This window comes from Rhinoderma darwinii, chromosome 11 (genome assembly GCF_050947455.1).
Source record: "Rhinoderma darwinii isolate aRhiDar2 chromosome 11, aRhiDar2.hap1, whole genome shotgun sequence".
Classification (NCBI taxonomy): domain Eukaryota; kingdom Metazoa; phylum Chordata; class Amphibia; order Anura; family Rhinodermatidae; genus Rhinoderma; species Rhinoderma darwinii.
In genome coordinates this window covers 18,702,308-18,724,650 of record NC_134697.1, presented here as the reverse complement: position 1 = coordinate 18,724,650, position 22,343 = coordinate 18,702,308, and the positions used below count along the sequence as shown (strand labels likewise).

Here is a 22,343-nt window from a genome sequence, read left to right as displayed (position 1 = left end):
CTCACGTATAGGACATGTCGTGAGTTTTACGCAGCGGACATACGAGTGAAAAACACGGAATGTCTGAATGGCCCCATTGACTTACATAGGTCCGTGCGACGTGCGTGATTGTCACGCGCATATCACGGACGTGAACTACGCTCGTGTAAATAAGTTCACACAGTGCTGATATGCTGCAGATTAGGCATGCATTTTTTAAAGCCCAAATCAGAATTTAATCCAGCAGAGCAGAGCTATAGGGCCTTCCTTTATATCGTTTTTCTGTTTAGGTTCTGTTCCTGGTTTTGGCTTAAAAAACAAAAATACTTGCACAATCTGCACTGTGTGAACAAGGCCTATAAGGGATACATACCTGATCGCTGGTGGCCCCACCGATGGGACGCCCCACTATCACTAGAATCACGAGTCCCCCTATTCCCCTTCACTGCACAACCACAGTGAGGAGGAGTTTGAATAAAGCGGCGGTTGAGCGTTTGCGCTGCCGCTCCATTCAAAGTCTAGCAGAGTGCAGCACACGGATGTTTCCGTCAGCCCCATAAACTTTGAATGGCGCGGCAGTGCACATGACCGACCGCTGCGTTATTCAAACTCTTCCTCACTGCGGTTCTAGTGACCGGAGGAGTCCCCGGGGATCAGACTTTCATCACCTAACCTGCGCGTAAAGTGATAAATGTCGATCTTTTGATAAGCCCTTATTCACACTGTCATTTTTACGAGGCGTTTCTCTAATTCAGCAGCGTACAAAATACGTCTCATACGACCTACAGTGTATTTCCCATTAAAAACAGCTGTTTGCAGGTGTATTTCCAGTGTACGTTGCGGTGCGGTATTTCGGACGCAATTTCCACTGCGTAAAAAGCGCTCATACTTACCCCCTCCCGCCTTTGACGTCCGCTCCAGCCTGTGATTGGCTGCAGCGGTCACATGGGAAGAAACATCATCCCAGGAGGCCGGACTGCAGCAAGGAGTTCTGGGTAAGCATAACATTTTTTTTTTTACGGAATTGCGATTTTGGCGACTTAAACGCTGCGATTACACCGCAAAAGTCGCAACACTTGGCTTTGTTGCGGGATTTGCATACCCATTGAATTCAATAGGGAAAACCTGCAACAGAAAATCAACAAAAACGCAGCCTAAGTTGACATGCTGCAGAATTAAATTCCGCACCGCAGGTCAATTAACGTTTACGCTGCGTTTTTTTTCCGCAGCGTGGGCATGAGATTTACTAAATCTCATCCACTTTGCTACTACTGTAAATGCTGCGGAATTTCCGCTCAGAAATTCCGCAGCGTTAACGCTATGTGGGAACCCGGTCTTAACGTGCAGAGGTTAAATATCTATCCTGGTCCTGTGATGCTTACACAGGTGCACGGCTCATTACTAGATCTGGAATGGGCCCAAATAATAGAAGGACACATCTATTTGATTTAAAGTGCATAGACTAAGGGTATGTGCACACACACTAATTACGTCCGTAATTGACGGACGTATTTCGGCCGGAAGACCCGGACCGAACACCGTGCAGGGAGCCGGGCTCCTAGCATCATAGTGATGTACGATGCTAGGAGTCCCTGCCTCGCTGCAGGACAACTGTCCCGTACTGTAATCTGATACTCTACGCACTGGTGCCTCTCACACTGGCACATGTCTCTACCGTTCGTTGTTATTGGTTACTGAGGCTGTGACGCCCGGGAACCAATCAGCAACTCTGTCTAATAAGTCTCCGTCTAGCCAGCCAATACCTGCTCGACTATTATGAATTTTATAATCCGCTCTTTGATTGGTCACTTCACACAGCCTTAGGGGAGTGACGCAAAGGACCGAGTTTTGACAGGCGCTGTCAGCTTCTAGCGTTCTAATTGGCTGCATGTGTCCCCGCCCCCCATATTAAGCTAGTGAAGGTGAAGGTGAACGCTGTAGTGTGTGGTTCCCTGGTAACTGGATACGGTTGTCGCTATGGCTTCTTCTTCTTCCATCTTCGTTGCTGTTCCTCAGGCTCCTCCAGTGGCTGTTTTTAAGCTTACAGCGGACTTCCGCGCAGACAGCGACTCTCGCAAGGTCAACCTGGGAGTGGGAGGTGAGTGAGGCCCTAGGAGCAGTGTATGAGTGACAAGGCATGCTGGGACATGTAGTTCCGCTGTGGTAGAGTTGTCCAGAACAAGTGCTGTAGTCTGGTATGTTCCGCTCAGAGGTGAACTTCTTTTAGGGAACATCATGATCGCTGCTCCTACAAATTAAAGGGTCTGTCCATTTTAACAACCCATGTCCAGCAGCTGCTCCCTCTACTGTAGTGGAGGATTTAGTTGATGCCGCTGTGGCCCCCGCTTTTATTGCACGCCTCTGTGTGTTGTATGGACGCATTTGGGTTCACCAGAGTGGCTTGTAGTGACTACTCTCAGCTAATAGAGGGGGTCCTGTATGTTTGACCCCTGTCTTCCCTCGTTATGCCGAACAGGCAATATAAAAAGTGGACTATCCCTTTAAATCCCACTCTCCCCATGTCATACTGGTGTGTGTGTGTGTGTGTGTGTGTGTGTGTGTGTGTGTGTGTGTGTGTCTTGACTGAATTTATAGGTGTCACGTGAGGTTAGGCTTCAACTCAGGGGTTATGCTACGACTTCTAACATTGCAATAACATGACCGGTGCCACGGATTGCTTTGCACTGCCATCTTTTGTTATATTGTACAACGTTTCCATTGGCTTCTATGACACACCCTGTACCGATCCCGAGTTACATCCTGTATTAGGGCACGGCCAGACGTGGCGGATTTCCTCCGCAGCTGTCCGCATCAATGCCGCACCTAATCCGGGTTGCGGATTACGGCTGCGGATCTGCCCAAAATGTGCAGTAAATTGATGCGGACTAGCTGCTGCGGACTGCGGAAAAAGTGCTTCCCTTCTCTCTATCAGTGCAGGATAGAGAGAAGGGACAGCACTTTCCCTAGTGAAAGTAAACGCATTTCATACTTACCGGCCGTTGTCTTGGTGACGCGTCCCTCTTTCGGCATCCAGCCCGACCTCCCTGGATGACGCGCCAGTCCATGTGACCGCTGCAGCCTGTGATTGGCCTGTGATTGGCTGCAGCCGTCACTTAGACTGAAACGTCATCCTGGGAAGCCGGACTGGAGACAGAAGCAGGGAGTTCTCGGTAAGTATGAACTTCTATTTTTTTTACAGATACATGTATATTGGAATCGGTAGTCACTGTCCCGGGTGCAGAAACAGTTACTGCCGATCGCTTAACTCTTTCAGCACCCTGGACAGTGACTATTTACTGACGTCTCCTAGCAACGCTCCGGTAATTCCGGGAGCCCCATTGACTTCCTCAGTCTGGCTGTAGACCTAGAAATACATAGGTCCAGCCAGAATGAAGAAATGTCATGTCAAAAAAGCAAGACGCATCCGCAGCACACATAACATGTGCATGACAGCTGCGGACTTCATTGCGGAATTTAGAATCTCCATTGAAGTCAATGGAGAAATTCCGCCATGAGTCCGCAACCAGTCCGCCACTGGTCCGCAACAGACAGAGCATGCTGCGGACACCAAATTCCGCTCCGCAGCCTATGCTCCGCAGCGGAATTTTACTCAACGTCTAAACGAACACTTCTAAATAGAAGTGGAAGTCAATGCAGAAACGGCTCCGCTGCGGATTAACGCTGCGGAGTGTCCGCAGCGGAATTCAAGTGAAATTCCGCCACGTGTGAACCCAGCCTTATACTCCAGAGCTGCGCTCCCTATTCTGCAGACTTCTAATCTGAAATCTCTCAGTATTCCCTGCTTGTTCTTTACAGTCCAGAAACTGAAGTCACAGTATAGTAATCTGATGTAGCAAAAACTGTTAATAGTGTGTCTGCCGACCAGCTTGCTGACTGTTTCCAGAAGCCTCCAACAGAACTTTAAATTCAGCTCTGGACTATAAAACCGGCTGTAGCTCCTTACAAGAAATCATTGTAGCAGATCCAAGCCCAGTGGTTGACCACAGTCTAATCCCCCCCCCCCCGACACCCCAGTAGGGTATATGATGTAGTGCGGGATCCGTATTATGTGAAAAACCTTTTAAGCAATCGCAATAGGTTTGTTCCTCCTTCATACAGCCATTTTTTTTCCTCCATATACTTTTCTATCATATCCCAGTATAAATGAGTCAGTGGTCCCCAACCTGTGAATCTCCAGCTGTTGGAAATGACAACTCTCAGCATGTCCTCACCGCTTCTGCTTGTCAGAGCATTCTAGGAGTTGTAGCTTCACAACAGCTGGATAGTCACGGGTTGGGGACCACTGAGTGCAGGCTGCAGTTCTGGTTTTTTTCTTTACTGCTTGGGTTGTCCCTGTGATCCTCTGTCCTTGTTCCTGGCAGAGATCATGTGCTGGATAGAATAGTCCGGTCTCAGCGATATATTACATCCTGTTCATTGTCCGACGGACTCGTGTTCAAAGATTTCTAATGACGTCGGGTCCAGAGAGATAATCCAGACCTTGCGTAACCTGGTGCAGTGAGAAAGCGCACGGATCACCCACCTGCACCAGGCCACGTGGTTTGCTATGACCCAACACCCAGCACTGCCCCCCTTCTGCATCCATAATTCTTTTCACGACCGTGGGTGAGCGTTTCCAGTCCTATGATGGGTATAACCTACAGGTGGTGCGCGCATCTATACAACCAATCCTGTTTTGTTGCTCTAAAAAAGTTTTTCCAGTACATCCCTCATGACAGCACTACAGGAGGTTGCCCTCTTGACCTCTGTAGGGACAGGAAGACAGAGAGGTTAAAAGGCCCCTCCCACCACCCACTTGCCAGTGTTCTTCCTGTCCCCACAAGGGTCAGGAGCAGAGAGCGTCGCTCCTGTATTAGTGCAGGAAAAAACTCGGGCAGGGGGCAAGATCGGGGGGTCCGTGCACTCCCCCTTCTCTTCCCCCTAAAGCCCAGGCTAACACCCCTCATACGACGGGTCCCTTAGCTCCCTCCCTAAGACACCTACCGGAGGAATCCTAGGCAGGGTTCTGGTAGTGTGTGGGGGCTGGGGTTTCCCAAGCAGGCTTCGGCCGGACCGCGGACCAGGCGGGGACCGGCAGCTCCATAGGCATGGACGCACCGGCAGGGATCCTCGCTGCACCGCATAGCAAGCCTTAGCGCCGGCTATGGCGGCTGCACTCCAGGTACACGCTGGACGAATAGCCGACCGGATATGACGTCGGGCTACTTCCGGTCCGCGGCCATCTTGGAAGGCGGGAAATTCAAAACGCCCGCATTTAAAGGGACACGCACAGGTATGTAGTTAGAGCTGATAACTCTAACTTGGATTTATTTTTTGTGGTTTGCATATTGCATTGCCTGTTACCTGTCGCGATATGGAACTTCCTCGTCCTGATGGAACTCCAGATATGTCCCAGGGTCACGTGAGTCTCACCCTTGGGGAAGGGTATGACCCCTTATGTATGTACACCATACTTTACCTACCTTCTGTTTTCTCTAGGAAAAAGATTTCTCTCAGAGACAAACTGATAAAAAGAAGGTTAAAAAATGTGCGACTTGTGCAAAAAAATTGCCAGAGTCCCATAAAAAACAATTGTGTCAGGATTGTATTGCCAAAATACTAAAGGAGGAACAACCAACGTTCATGTCCGAACTTAGGACTATGATTCGTGAGGAAGTGGGTCAGTCAGTAGCCTCCCTCGCCCCTCCGCAAGAAACTCCCTCACACTCCCGGGCAAAAAGACCACGGATTGAAGTGGATCAAAAATATTGGCCTCCTTCTCAGGGGTCGGACTCTGAACAGGAGTGCTATTACCTATCGGAAGATGAGTTAGAAGAAAGAGACGAACTCTTACCTTCAACTTCTTCCACTCAAGAGAAAAAAATTTTCTTCTCTTCCGAGATGTCTGATACCCTAATTCAAGCAATACGGGAAACTATGGATATTCCCGAAGTGGACCAACCACATACCATCCAGGATGAGATGTTTGGAGGTCTAACGGGAAAGAAAACAAGGGTTTTTCCGGTAAACGAAAATCTTAAAAGAATGGTGACAACTGAATGGGAAGATTCAGAAAAAAGGCTCTTCATTTCAAGAGATTTTAAGAACAGACTTCTCTTTGATCCAGAGGACACTAAGCCTTGGGATGAAATCCCAAAAGTAGATGTCCCAGTCGCCAGGGTTGCTAAAAAAACCGCAATCCCCTTTGAAGATTCCTCTCAGTTGAGGGACGCCATGGACCGAAAGGCAGACGGACTACTAAAAAGAGCGTGGGAATCTTCCTCTGCCTTGATCTCAACTAATATCGCGGCCACATCCGTAGCAAGAGCAATGTTCATATGGCTAAACCAGCTAGAGACCCATCTGATGATGAAGACATCACGACAAGAGCTACTAGAATCTCTACCGTTACTAAAAATGGCAACCGGATTCTTGGTAGACGCTTCAGCAGAATCTATTAGATTTGCTGCCAGGAATGGGGCTCTCTCAAATGCTGCTAGAAGAGCATTATGGCTCAAAATGTGGTCAGGAGATACTAAGTCCAAAAACAAGTTGTGTTCTATCCCATTTACAGGGTCTCTGATGTTCGGTCCTCTCCTTGATAACATACTGGAGAGTGCAACAGATAGAAAAAAGGGGTTTCCTGAAGAGAAACCAAAAAAACCCCCTCAATTTGGAAGATTTCGCCAACAGAGGGATCCTACTTCACAGAACTACAGCGGGAAAGGGAAGTCAGGTCGCTGGAGTTACCCCAAAGGGAAAAGGGGTCGAGGATATCTCCTTAACCCAAATAATTCATTCCAGCCCTCAAAGCAATGACGCCAAGAGTGTGGGGGGAAGACTCCTACAATTTTATCCCAAATGGTCGAGAATAACCCAGAACCCCTGGGTTCTAAAGATAATAGAAGAAGGATACAAAATAGAATTTTCCTCCATTCCTCCAGAGAAATTCCTAATAACCCAGTACCAAGCAAAAGATCTTCATCAGGTACTTATCCAGGACGTCCAGAAATTACTCAGATTGAGAGCCATTTCCCCAGTTCCCCACAACGAGATATGCAAGGGCCACTATTCGAAAATCTTCTTGGTCAAAAAACCAGATGGTTCCTACAGGACAATAATCAACCTGAAGTTCCTAAACAAATGGGTGAATTATCGGAAATTCAAGATGGAGTCTATCAGATCGACTATTCCTCTAATAAGGGAAGAGGCATCAATGTGTACGATCGATTTAAAGGATGCGTATTATCACGTTCCTATCCACCCCGCGTTCCAGAGATTCCTCAGATTCGCAATTCAGGACGGTCCTTCCATTCTCCACTTCCAGTTTGTCTGCCTCCCCTTCGGCCTTTCCTCCGCCCCCAGAATTTTTACAAAAATTATGGCAGAGATCATGGCATTCATAAGAAGTCAAGGTATAGTAATTATCCCATATCTAGACGACTTCTTGTTGACAGCAGATACTCCTGCTATCTTAGTCAGTCATCAGTCACAGGTTCTTTCCCTACTACAAAAATTGGGATGGATAATCAACTTTCAGAAGTCGAGTCTTCCTCCCCAGAAACAGAAGGTCTTCTTAGGAGTACTGCTAGACTCCTCCCTTCAACATTCCTTCCTCCCAAGAGAGAAACAAATACTCCTACTGGCAGAAGTAAGAAAATTTTGGGGGAAAGATGCCTGTTCCATAAGGGAATGTATGCGGATGTTGGGAATGATGACATCTTGCATCCAATCTATTCCATGGAGCCAATTTCACTCCAGACCCTTACAGAATCTGATCTTGTCCCGGTGGGATCGAAAACAAAACTCCCTGAATTTAAAAATGCAAATTTCCGAGACTGTGAAATCATCTCTCCTGTGGTGGCTCTGCACAAACAACATAGACAAGGGAGTCCCCTGGAGAACTTCTCCTTATGTAGTGATTACCACAGATGCCAGCAAACACGGCTGGGGGTCAGTAATCCAAGACCAACACTTTCAGGGCACATGGACTGGTCAAATGAAGATGATGTCTTCAAACTTCAAAGAACTAAGAGCTGTATGGGAGACACTTATAAGAGCTTCACCCACCATAAAAGGGAAGCATATAAGAATTTTATCGGACAACACGACAGCAGTGTCCTTTCTTCGCCATCAAGGGGGAACAAGACACACTCTTCTTCAGGGCCTCTCTGCACAAATTTTCAGTTGGGCAGAAGAAAACGTCCTATCAGTCACGGCAGTCCACCTAAAAGGCTCAGAGAACCTATCAGCAGATTTCCTGAGTCGGGAAAAAGTAGACCCAGGAGAATGGTCCCTAAACAAGGAAGTCTTTCGTTGCCTAACCCGAAATTGGGGTTATCCACAAATAGACCTGTTTGCCACGAGGAAAAACACTCAAGTAGAGACATTCTTCTCCCTAAATCTCAGAGACAACCCATTGGGAGTAGATGCATTGTCCCAACACTGGGACATGGATCTGGCCTATGCCTTTCCTCCGTTTCCTCTAATACCAATGGTATTAAGAAAAATCCAGGAAGATTTGACAAAGCTCATCATTATTCTTCCCTATTGGCCGAAAAGAAGTTGGTTTCCAATCGTACAATACCTAGCGTTGGAAGATCCTATCATGCTCCCAGTCAAGGAGAATCTTCTCTCCCAGGGTCCCTTATTCTTCCAGGGAATAGAGACTCTGAAATTGTCAGCCTGGATCCTGAAAGGCAGATCTTGAGGAACCACGGTCTGTCAGACGAGGTAATTTCAACTATCTTATCAAGTCATAAAGAAGTTACCTCAAAAATCTATCAAAAGATTTGGAAGAAATTCTGTTCCTGGCATGGAATCCCAGGACCAGATCCCTTTTCTCCCAACATTGCAAAAATCCTAGATTTTTTACAATCGGGATTCAAAAAAGGACTTAGCCCTAGTACCTTAAAGGTACAGATTTCAGCCTTAGGTAATTTTTTTAACACTCCTCTGGCTGAACATCGGTGGATCAGAAGATTCTGCCAAGCGGTCTCTAAACTGAAACCTTCCCTAAAGAAATCAGTTCCTACCTGGGATTTGAATGTGGTGCTAACGACTCTTTGTGAGCCCCCCTTTGAGCCGCTCGACAAAATTAGTATGCATTTTTTAACTCTAAAAGCTGCATTCTTAGTCGCTATTACTTCAGCAAGAAGGATTGGAGAAATCCAATCTCTATCAATCATAGAACCGTACCTAAAAGTACAAGAGGATAAGATCATCCTAAAGCTGGATCCCTCATTTATTCCAAAGGTATCTACCGCTTTCCATAGAGAACAAGAAATAATTCTACCTTCCTTTTATCCAGATCCAAAAAACCAACAAGAAGAAAAATTCCATTGCCTGGATGTCAGGCGAACAATTCTTCAGTATCTGGATAGAACCTCCTCCTGGAGACGAGATAAAAATCTATTTGTCCTATTCGGGGGAAAGAATAGAGGAAAGAAAGCCTCAAAAGGCTCTCTAGCGAGATGGGTAAAAACCACCATACAAGAAGCCTACAAGTCCCAAGGACTATGTGCCCCACAAGGCATCAGAGCCCATTCAACAAGGGCAGTCTCGGCATCCTGGGCAGAAAGAAGAGAAGCCTCTATTGACCAAATCTGCAAAGCTGCCACTTGGTCAAGCCATCATACGTTTTACAAACATTATAGACTCGATGTGCTGTCCGATACGGATTTAAGTTTTGGACGGAAAGTCCTCCAATCCATAGTCCCGCCCTGAGCATTATAATCTGGTATTGCTCCTGTAGTGCTGTCATGAGGGATGTACTGGAAAATAGCAATTAGACCTACCGGTAATTGTATTTCCAGGAATCCATCATGACAGCACCATTATATTCCCTCCCTTATTGAATTCTGATTTGTGCATTTAACATGTCAGTTATTATCCCTAGAAATAAAATAGGGTTGCATCCATCCTGGTGTAGTAATTGAAAAACACTGGCAAGTGGGTGGTGGGAGGGGCCTTTTAACCTCTCTGTCTTCCTGTCCCTACAGAGGTCAAGAGGGCAACCTCCTGTAGTGCTGTCATGATGGATTCCTGGAAATACAATTACCGGTAGGTCTAATTGCTATTTTTAGCAACTACTCCATTTTTGGATGAACTCCTTCCAGACCTGCACCGTATGTTGACAACACTGGCAGAAGTGCCTTAAATCAAAGCATGAGATGTATGGATATGTGATTGACAGCTGTCGCCTGGCAACCGCAAGACCCGGGTTTAAAGAAAACGCTGATCCCTTCTATTTAACCCCTTAGATGACTATGGGCTGTAAAGAAAGGGAGAGGGCTCTCCGTTAGCCTTGGGATTGCCATCACTGGGGCTGATGGTTTCACAGTGATGGATTTCCAGGGCTGACCGGTGATTATGCCGGTTTGGCTAGGGGCTACGTGGCGACTTTGGCTGCGACGCAGGTGGCACAACATCATTTGTGACCCGCAAGTTGCTGCAACGCCACAGTCACGAGGAAGACAAACCTGCTGGACTTCTTGCAACATTGATGTCGTGGTTGTAGCAACTTGACTTTTAATACCTATAATTCAGACAGCGCAGCACAGCAATATTTGGCCGTGCGATGGCCAAGGTCACCGTGTAGCCGTAGGGCATACTTTTTTTTAATAATTTTTTTTTTACTGCAGTCTCTCTTTAAAACAAGATGATATAATATGAACGGCGTTTTATTTACCCTAAAATGGTGACATAGAAAATGTAACTCCTACTGCAAAAAAAAAAGCCAATCCAAAATAAGCAGAAGGCCTCACGCACAAGACCGCAATATATCTGCAGTTACGGATCCGTAAGTGCGGATAAAAATACTCATCCATTCCTTTCTCGGGGCCGCGGATACCTTCCCGTATATTTACTGGAAATGACCGTTGAAATGACCCACAAAAATAAGACTTGTCCTATTTTTAAATTTTCTTATACCCAATGTTCTTATACCCAATGTGAGCGTGGGTGACACTCCGTAGCCTGACCATACTTCATGGACGTGTTCATGGGGTGTATTTCTATGTTTTTGGGATTGCAGGGTAAAAAAAAAATAGTTTTTGTGTATACAGCTCCTGTCTCCATGGTTCCCTGTGTGGGGTCGGCTGCTGCAGTCATGTGTTACTCTTCTCTATAGGTGAACAAGAGGGGGACATGGAAGAGTTACACATGACTGCAGGATCAGACTACACGGTTTGATTGTAGTCTGTAACCATGGAGACGCATGGGTCTGCACAGGAACGGTAGACACAAAGATGCTTTTTAATCATGCAATTTTAGCCTGATGTTTTTGGATTTATAACTATAGATCACTCGCCTAGATGTAGGTTGTGAGAGGTTTACATGGAGATGTCGGTCATAAAGAGCAGCGGTCCCAGTGCCGTGTTAATAACTGACTCGCTGCTGTATTTCTTATAGAGGATCAATGATGTGTGGGGGTTGTTGCATCTGTGTGAGTTGTGTAATCTGATTCATGGTTGTGTTGCTCGGTGCCACGCTCTGTTCTCCGTACTTTGGATCACAGCCTGTAATAAAACTGATCTTTGATCGTCAGGCCTCCTAATGACTTGTTTTTGCAGTTCTGGAGTATTGAGTGTGTCAGTGATACAGAATATTCCCATAATCCTTATACTTCTGCAGCCTACCGTACCGATGACTCTCAGCCCTGGGTCCTGCCAGTGGTGAAAAAGGTGGAACAGAAGATCGCCAACGACAAGACATTAAATCATGAGTACCTACCAATCCTTGGATTTCCAGAGTGTCGTGCCAGTGCTTCCAGGATTGCCCTGGGTGATGACAGTCCAGCCTTAAAAGAGGATCGGGTATCTATTTATTTGACTACCATATTGACCTGGTCTTTGGTTGTTTACAATTTTTAGAAAGGGCCTCGATCATTCAAGTGTCCTGCTGGCCATAAACCTGAGATCATGCGCGATCAATCGATCCCTCCCCATTAATTCAATTTTATGGGTGGGGGGGGGGACTGCTTTCAGACACCGCTGGCACCGCTTATCTCCTGGTGGAACCATAGAGGTGGATGGGTAAAATTCCATCTGGTCTGTTTCTGGCGTCATAGACCTTACATTGTAGGTGGATGGTGTAGAAGTTGATGGGATCTGCTCACTAAAATCTCATGTTTTTGGTCATGCAAATTTGATAATTGTGTCTCAAAGTTCCCCCGGAAGATGAGCTCGGCCAATGGTATCCGACAGCAGCTTATCTCCCCTTTGAAATAAATATGCAAGCAGATCTGTTCTTGTGTTACAAAGAATTCGCTACTACATATATATTTCTCCCTAGAAAATAACTTGGTTAAAATGCTCTTTTTATATTCTATTTTTGAAGGTAGGTGGTGTCCAGTCTCTCGGTGGTACCGGGGCTCTACGCATTGGAGCAGAGTTTTTAAGACGCTGGTACAATGGAACCAATAACACTGCAACCCCCATCTACATCTCCGCTCCTTCCTGGGGTGAGATTATCGTGTTGTATTTGTGCACACATTGTTGTACCAGAGCTCGAATGTTGCATTTTCCACATATTACAAAAAAAAATTGAATTATTTGCCATTATTGGGTTTGAACAAATGTGCTTTTTACCCCAATTTTTTTTTTTAAAAAAGTCCCTTAGTCATGGACCAAAGCCTGAAGCTGCTGAACTGAGAAACATTAGAATGAGAATTGTTTTAATGGAGACTGTGGATCCAAATCACATTTACGTAAATATCTGCACCTTAATTGGCTTGAGTTGTGACCGGACCAATCACGACACTGCCCCTGACAAAAACGTCAAGGTGACCTGTTATCAGAATCTCAGTAGTGCAGCCTCAGGCTTTAGGCCTGTAACTTCAATGCCCGTATATCCGCATAAAAGTAATGCTGTGTTCACGTTTGCTTCGAAGTCTCTGTTGCAAATTCCATCATATTTCCCAGGAGGAATAGCGCTACGTTCTGCTCTATTCTTCTAGTGAAAATGAAGGAACCCATAAGTGAAGGGGGGGGGGTCCGTCGGGCATTACCCATAAGGAACGACCAGACCTGTGAAGCCACCTCTCCACCAGGAAAGGAGACTCAGGCACCCCTGTTTTCAGGATGGCCGTGGTAATTCTAGTAGTGGGACCCACGCTGATCAGATATTTTTGACATGTTCTATTGATATTATATACATGTCTCTTTAAATATCATTAAATGGAATCGTTGTCCATAATTACTTGCAGTTCCGCTTCTATATTATAAAAACATCTGTATTCCAGGCTCAAGACCTGGACCGCCTGTTCTGCTGAACTGAACCCAGACCCCCCTGTAGTGAGCCACGTTTGGTTCAGTAGAATCACAGGCGGTCCACATCTCGGCTATAATGCGGGCGTAAAAATGGGACTGGATTACTGCCTTCTCTGATTGTCCTAACTTGTAATATGATTGCTGGATCAGGACTATTCTCTTTCCTTTAAACTTTGGTCTGTTACTTTATGTCTACAGAGAACCACAACGCTGTATTTATTGATGCTGGCTTTAAAGATATCAGAAGTTACCGGTACTGGGATGCTGCTAAACGAGGACTGGACCTTAAGGGATTCCTGGAAGATTTAGAGGTGAGCGTGGGTCTAAGGCTCTGTTCACACGTAGCGTATTACAGTTGCAGCAAAGTTGATGAGCTTTTAAAATTTGCAGCACGCGTTATTCCGTGTGGATATTTTCACCAGTGTGTGAATTGGGTATAAAATAATTTTCTATCTAAGCTATGAGTTCTGAAATAAAATAAGCGCAGACTTTTCCCTCACGTAATATGCAGCATTTGTGAAAAAAACCAATGATCTTCGGCTCTTGGTCTGGGAAAGTTCCACCATTTGATAATTACTATTCATACTTAAGGGATTGTCCGGGCACGGGGTGGTTTTTCGTACTGATGACCTATCTCATCCGTATATAATCAGTGGTGGTCCAACACCCAGACCATGCACTGATCTGCTGTTCTGGCTGCCTCCAGTACCGGATGCTATGCAGTGGCTGGTGTTGGAAGCAGTTGGCTCCGTACACTGTACAGCGGCCGTGCTGCAGAATTGCAACTCTGCTCCTACTCACTTGAATAGGAGCAGCACTGCAGCTCGGCCGCTATACTGTGACGGGAGCCGTCTGCCTCCGGCACACGGACGTCCGGTCTCCAGAGGCAGCTGATCGGTGCGGGGTCTGGGTGTCGAATCCCAACTGATTATATACTGATGAGATCGGCCATCCGTATGGTAAACCAGTCCATGCTCTGACAACCCCTTTTTTAAAGGGGTATTACAGTTTCTGAAAATCGTATTCTTTGTATAATTAAGTTATACAATTTCCCAGTATGATTTCTGTATTTGCTCATCATTTTCAAGGTCTCTGCTTGCTGTCATTCAGCAGGGACCTTCATGATTTACTTCCAGTGGATAAAAATCTGTCCTGGTCATGTGGCGAGCACACAGCTGCACGTCTCGTCACAAGACTGACTGGCACATCCGTTCATTACACGGACAGCTCATTGATTTCTATGGGCAGCATGTAATTCTTCATGGGCGCTGTGGTTCCCCTGCAGATTACAGCTGATCACTGGTCTTTCAGCGATCCATTTAGGTTTGGTAAAATGTGAAGAACCCCGTTACGTCTATTGTCAGATGTGCGTTAATGTTTCAGAGGATTATAGGAATAAAAGAAAATGCCATAATAATGTGAATGATCCTACGACCCGGCCATAACTCTAGTTGTGATGCATTTCCCTTCCAGAATGCTCCGGAGCACTCCATCTTTGTTCTGCATGCATGTGCACACAATCCCACTGGAACGGACCCCAAACAAGAGGAGTGGAAGCAGATTGCTGATGTCATGAAGGTATGTCAAGAGGCCGCCAGGCAGAACTTATTTATTTTTTTTTTTGGTAATTATTCAGTTGAAAAGATACTGTATGTCCCATTAAATAACCTTGCTGGATCACCTTTTTTTTTTTTTTTTTTTTTTTTTTTAACCAAAAAAAGTTGCCCCAGTATTGTTTTATGGGGAATATAAGTATATAATAAAACTATATTCATATGCCTGACCGTCCTCTAGTGATTCCTGCTAGACCTCTGTAACCGGGTCTTTCATCTTCCTGCCTTTTTCAGAGACGCTATCTCTTTGCATTCTTCGACTCCGCCTATCAAGGGTTCGCCTCCGGAAATCTTGACAAGGACGCCTGGGCCATACGCTACTTTGTGGCTCAGGGCTTTGAGCTGTTTTGCGCCCAGTCATTCTCCAAGAACTTTGGTTTATACAGTGAGTACTGGAACCGCGCGTTACATCGTCACAGGAGTTTTCCTACAAAAGTATGTTATGATGGGTTAATAAGACGTGTGATAAAACACGGATGAGCGTGATTCTGGCTCCTGAGACCCCCCTCGCCAATCATAAGAGCAGGCCCGATTAAGAATATTTGGTACTTTCTGTAACTTTTTCATTTCCGTGGAGTTTGACTGCAAGTGCGACCTGCTCCTTACCAACTAGCAGGACTGTAACATCTCATTCTAGGGGTCGGCAGGTCGGTCCCAGTTACCAGTCTGCCACCCAGAGGTAGCTCCAGGTATATGTGGATCCTTGGGTGACAGTCACAATGGACCCTCTCTTCTATGCCACCCTCAGCTGATGAGCATAGAGCTTCTTTATGCAGACCACCATGGGTACCCCAGATTGCAGGGGGCCCTGCCGTCTGCTCAGGTTTGACCGCTGCCTCCACAGACTACTGTTCTGACTTGCACTCCAGCTCTTTTTGAATGAAACCCTTTAACATTTTTATGTAGTTGCATTGTAGTAGACTTGGAATATTGAACAATACTTCTACTTTTTTTTTTCTTGTAGATGAGAGAGTTGGAAACTTGACTGTTGTGGGCAAAGACAGTGACAATGTTGGACGTGTTCTCTCTCAGATGGAGAAGATTGTGCGTACAACCTGGTCGAATCCTCCTTCACAGGGCGCTCGCATTGTTGCCACCACTCTGACCACCCCTGAACTTTTTGATGAATGGTAAGAATAGAATTGAGGTTCAATTTCCAAGAGGCCGTAAGATTAAAGTTTATTTTGTATTGCCCAATCTAATATATCTTCCACGCCCCCTCGTCTTACACTGTCAACCCCATTAGGTCACCTCCTAATTGTTCCTACCTCCAAAGACCAGCTGGAGCTTCTGTGGGTGTAAACCCACCCCTCTTGCCTCAATCCAATCTGAACCCGCCACCCCCCGGTTTAGGGGATTTTCACATTTGTCATATTCGACACGTTCTGTTTTTGATGGGGTTTGCAGAAATCCATGGACACGCTTCAGAAACAACCCCATTCAGATGTATGGACCAGATCTTTAGTCACAGAAATTTCTGAAACCATTTAGCGGAGCGTTAATATACCCTAAAGTGTAAGGCCGGACACAGGTATTCTCCACCATGGATTTCACTGAAAATCCGCTGCGAACCCCACCGCAAAATCCACATGTATTACACACAAATTTTGTTGCGGTTTTCACCCCATGCATTGCAAAGGGTACAAAATACAAAAAAAATCTGCAACAGTATTGACATGATGCAGATTTGAAAATCTGCATAATGCCCTTAATTCTGTGCTGATTTTTTTCTTTTTTTTCCCGCTACATGTGGATGGGGTTTAAAAAAACAAACAAAAAAAGAAAAACACTCTGATCCACTTGTATTGCAGATTTGCGGTGTGGAATGCCAGCTAAAAATCTGCAACGTGTGAATTCGGCGCAATACTCCTCGTGGAAACTGCTTTACTCCTCACCCATTTTTGGCTATTTGCATGGAGTTTGTATGTTCTCCCCCTGTTTGCATGGCACGCTGCCAAAAGCTACAGACTGCGTCATTGGCTTCCTGTGAAATTGGTCCTGGTGTCTGAGGTGGTCGTAAAAATCTCTGTACAGCGATGCAGAATATGTTGGTGCTACAGAAGCGGCAGAAATAAATACTATAATGGGGTTACTGAGACCTTCTGTCGCTCTTTATAGACGTGTGATGTTTTCTGTAGCCCTTTTAAATGTATTGTAGTTCAGTATTGCTATTCATGTATAAACTTTCCATCGTCCTCTGACCACAGGAGGGACAATGTGAAGACTATGGCAGAACGAGTGCTTTTAATGAGAGCAGAACTGAAATCCAGGCTGGAGGCTCTTAACACACCAGGAACATGGAAACATATTGTGGAGCAGATAGGAATGTTCAGCTTTACCGGCCTCAATCGTAAGTAGAGATTCATGTTTTTTGTGTGTCGTCTTAATGACTGACCAATCACCTTTCTACGATGGTCATTAAGGCCTTGTTTACGTAGTGCAGATTTGTTTCAGATTTTGCTTGTATTTTTCAAGTCAAAACCAGGAACGGAACCTAAACAGAAGAAATATATAAAGGAAGACCTTCATAACTTTTCACCTATCCACAGAATAGGTGATAAGTGTTTGGTCGCTGGGACCCCACCGATCTAGAGAACAGGGGTCCCGAATCCCCTTATGACTGGATTGGCAGGTCACGCGTGCTGCTGCTGCTCCCTTCATTCTCTGTGACTGCCGGAGATAGCAGAGTACAGCGCTCTGGTATCTCCTGCAGTTCCATAGAGAATGAATGGAGCGGCAGCATGTGTGACCTGCCACTCCATTCATAAGGGGATTCGGGACCCCTGTTCTCCTGATCGGTGGGGTCCCAGCGACCAAACACTTATCACCTATCCACAGGATAGGTGATAAGTTGTTGTGGGGGAACAACCCTTTAAGGCTAAAACCGGCATGGTCATGAAGAGGTTAAGTGACTTTACTAGCTGTTATGTCGGGGGGCTATGTAGTAACAACATGGCTGACAATTTATTCTTTGCATTTTTTTTTTCTTGCAGCAAAGCAAGTTGAATATTTAATTAAGGAAAAGCACATTTATCTGATGGCGAGTGGACGCATCAACATGTGTGGGCTGACCACCAAGAACATCGACTACGTAGCCCAGTCTATTTATGAAGCAGTCACCAAGATCCAGTAGACAAAAGCCCCAAACGGCAGTGATTGGTGTCTGTTAATGTGTTTTTTTTTTTTTTTGTTTTTTTTTCATGGCTTTAAATTGAACAAAGTAATGCAGGGAGAAAATAGTTACATATGTGATGTCCCGTCTGACCAGAGCGGGGACAGGTGAGAAGATCCTACACTTGTGTTGTGCTTTGTTCACTTGGATAGGTCTCACCTTTGTCACATCAGAACGGTTTGGCCAGTAACAGCCTCCGGTTTTGCACTGTAGAATGACATGCTTTGCAGAGCATGCTGGGAGATGTAGTGCACCCCAGAGTATGTTATATATGCTGTCTGCTATGAGTGCTATAAAATCCGTATTTAAGATGATCAATTCTAAGGTTTTGTTATTTCCCCCCCCCCCCCCCCATTCCAGTTTCACACAGCCCCCACAACAGTGGCCTAATTTCTGGTGCGTAGTCACACTGGCTGGTTGTGTGCTGTGCGTTTTTACCATGCATGTCAGCGCTTTTACAGGTGAAACACCTGAAAGTACAGATTTGACATCGCCGTGGTACTGGCACATGTGAATACATCCTCCATTAAAAATAGTAAACACAAAGGGGTAGATTTAGTAAGTGTCGGAAACTGAGACCACATAAAACTAGATGAGTTGGGCTGCAGATGCACCAAATTTAACACCTTGGCACATTCTGTAAAATTTGGCGCATATCCCAATTTTTTTTTAATGCCATGTCTTGTGTAGTTTATACGTCATAATGCTAATCTGTGTCTAAATTATGGTGCCTGGCAGTAATCTGGCGGAAAATCCATTTAGAAATGCCGTTCTTTCTAGGGGTTGTCCTCTGGATAGGCCATCAATATCTGATTGGTGGGGGCTGACTTGGCACCCCCTGCCGATAAGCTGTTTTGTAGGGGCTGTGGCGCTCCCCTGCATTTCTTATCTGCTCGTATTGTGAATTGCTGACACTTGAATGGAAGGCTGTAATACTGTGAACCGCCACTACAAGTGTGTTGGCGTTTCACAGGAGCAGATAAGGAATGAAGGGGGAGCCGTTCTCATGAGCGCTGCGAGCCCCTTTAAAACAGCTGATCGCCGGGGGAGCCGAGAGTCTGACACTGACCGATCGCATGTTGATGGCCTATCTGGAGGACTGGACAACTCCTTTAAAGTGTGTAGTGTGGCGCAAAAAGTAAATGTGGTGCATTATGAATAGTAAATTTGCCCCAGAAAGTCAAGAACCCATGAGGACAAATGATATTGTTTCAATGATGTCTAAGCCATGCTAAAAAACTATCCTCTAACCTCTGCCCTCCGTACTCCGCTGCGCTTTGTGATTGTGTCATGTTGTAGTGAGTGATGGCTGCCGGGCTCTCCCACAAACTTGCCTTTATTTTGATAGCCTCCTTCTCCACTTTCCAGATCCTCCTGCAGACATGGAATACGTGACACTGCAATAGTTGATGATGGCCTCACACGGCCTGTAATATTGTGCAACTCTAAGAAGCCAAAAATCTGTGTAAAAAATCTGTGTAAAAATTGCTGGGAAATTAAATATAATAAAGTAAATGTCAAAACTGATGTAATAAATGCCATTCTATGGTGGATTGTGACTGATTTATAGAAAACGTCATGTGGTGACTTCTACACTGGACGCTTGAATATGAAGTCCAGGGCTTTAGGACTGTGCGAGGTTATTCTCTTCATATTATTGAATTGTGACTGGAGGTAAACGTGCAAATATATTTGGGAACTGTATGCTGTGCGTGTGCGCGTGTGTCCATAGTGTCCTGAAATTTAGAAAATAAAATAGACAAACTAGACTACCATGAAGGTTGTCTGTAAGTTGCTGTCTGTCACCAATGGCCACTGCAAAAACGTTTTTTTACCTTGAAGCAGGAAGAATTGAGTATATGAGAAGATAAATGGCGCTACGTGTAATATTAGGGCAGGACTGCATACTGCTGGTCCCCCTACATTTCTGGATGTCTTTCCTAGGAAAGCCGAGCAAACGGTGTACAGATTCATAGACTTTCTGTTGAGCCCGTTCACCGCTCTGAGGAAAGCTGATCAGAAACAAAGCGGCATGTCATTCACCCGAGCGCTTCTGCCGGTTCTCTTCAGCAATCGGTGGGGGTCTTAGTGCTTAGACCCCCACTGATCAAAACTCCTGACATGTCAAAAAATTTAGTTACCATTTAATCGGTAGACGGCCTTTTTTTTTTTCTTTCTATTGGTGTTAACTGCTTGCCACTCCAAGAACCTTGCTTGCTGTCAGTGAATAGGAACATTATTTACATCCAGGGGTTGGAAACCTGTACTGACATAATACTTCTCACAATGGAGAATGTGGCAATTTTATCCGGTCTGGACAATCCTCTGGGTTACACAGCCTGGATAGATTTTACCTGCACTGAAATCTATGATAAAATAGCAGAACTGCAGAGATTTACGCTGCGGATGGATTTGGCGAAGGCTAGAGTCACATTTCTTACATAGAATAGACCTGTCCCTGTAATATGCTGACATTAGGGCGTCATATTGAGCTGACAGATCTGCTTTTGTGTGTAAATCACAAGGAGTATCAAAGTGTCTGTTATTGTTTTTTTCCCCCCTCTAGAAACACTAGCCCACTTGGCCACGGGTCATGTCTGGTATTTCACCTGAATGTTACAACACCAGACGTGGCTTCAGGGACTTTTGTCTAATCTCGTACATTACATTAATGTGGTCAGTATAGAATTAACTTCTCACCTGGAACTCAAGAAGACTGGATGAGCTGTGACCTGAGAGCGACAAAATCACCAGTAAGACAAATGGCAAATCATTATTTTTTTTTTTTTTTTTAAATTCTTTATTTAAAAATTAAACTTCACAAATTAGGAAATTGTGTCTTTTTAATGTAACGTGTTCATTCCAGAATACATTGATTGAGGATTTCTCCCATTTTCTGCATGACATGTGAATAAATTCCTCTATTTGAGCCTGTTACACATAGTGGGTAAACATGTCGTGGAATGCAAGCCGAACAGAACAGAGCAGGCGCTTCGAGGCTGGATTCCCACGTGTCTTATTTTTACGCCACAGGTTTGGCCGTAGCAAATCTGCCACCAAATCTGTGTGATTTTTACCTGCAGATTTGGATGCAGAATCGCTGCAGATTTCACCCCTTTGGCTATGTTCACACGCACGAGTAAAAACAGCTGAAAATTACAGCGCTGTCAATTTTCAAAGCAGAAAAAGTTTTTAGAGGTGTTTTTCACTTGACCCAATGAAAAACCGCTCCAAAAAAATGGCTCAAGAAGTGACGTGCGCTTTACCTGCTGTTTTTAAAACCGCGGCGTAAAAAAAAAAAAACTCCTTCTGAACTAAATGCCTTTTTTTCAAGATTACAATGGGAAGCTGTTTATCAGCGTTTCACTAGCGTATTCCAAGGCGTTTACCCCTGAAAACACTGCGTGTGAACGTACCTTTTACATTGCAATGGGGCGAATCCACAACATGAAGATTTGCTGCTGCCAAATCTATGGCGTAAAAATACGAGACGTGAATCCACCGATAAGCCTGATACTACTAGTGACTAAACAATTACCAGGATCTAGCTTCTTCAGGCCCCGTGGTCTGGCGTGGCTCTGTATGCTGTCATACCGTGTGTAGTTGACTGCCACATTCATGGAGCTAGTCTCTCCTAAAAGCAATGCTGCTTCTAGTAGAGGATCGCTCTGTGCATACAGCATCTGATAGAGAATTTGGATTTGTACTGAAAACTAGGAGATCTAGTAAGGCCCAATGCCCCTCTATGGGTGCCCTATAACGGCTCTGTACAAAACGGACTCATAGTATGGATGTGTGGGAGGCCTCGTAGTGTGGGTCAGGCCATAGGGGCCTAAAATTTAGAAAATAAAATATCTTGATCTATTCTGTTATCAGTGGGTAAGGTTACAGGCCTTATTTGAGAACCTGTGCCTATATCTCCCATGACAACACTTCCTGTTCCAATGTGCTGCTGGTCCTCCTGTCACCCAATCAGAAAAGTCTTAATTTTTTTTTTACCTTTTACCTAAAAATGATTAGTTGAATTGTGTTATAACGCTGAGCTATTTGTGTAAAGAAACAAGAAATGTTCTCATGGGGACAGAAGCTGCTCTCTGACGCAGCCTGTAACTTCAACTTAAAATTACTCTAAGAAAAAATATTTTAAAATGTAAATACACTTACAAGGCTTAACCATCAGTAACTAGTGCCATATATTTGAAAAATCTGATGCAGTCTATTTTTTATGTGTCGATGGAGAGTTAAAAACCTGGTTGCTTCTGAATGTCACCAGTATTATAAAGGAGCAGTCTCATGTAATTCTGTTTC

The 22,343-nt window shown here is 45.0% G+C and overlaps 1 protein-coding gene across 1 annotated transcript; it reads left to right on the top strand.

Annotated features, from left to right (window-relative positions):
- The first annotated feature begins 1,810 nt into the window (after positions 1–1,810).
- On the top strand, positions 1,811–19,586 carry GOT1 (glutamic-oxaloacetic transaminase 1). The gene is made up of 9 exons (XM_075843080.1): positions 1,811–2,077; positions 11,614–11,795; positions 12,319–12,442; positions 13,449–13,561; positions 14,724–14,828; positions 15,098–15,248; positions 15,828–15,993; positions 17,071–17,213; positions 17,857–19,586. The coding sequence occupies exons 1-9, from the start codon at positions 1,957–1,959 to the stop codon at positions 17,994–17,996; spliced, it is 1,245 nt and encodes a 414-aa protein (XP_075699195.1). The 5' UTR covers positions 1,811–1,956; the 3' UTR covers positions 17,997–19,586.
- The last annotated feature ends 2,757 nt before the right edge of the window (positions 19,587–22,343 follow it).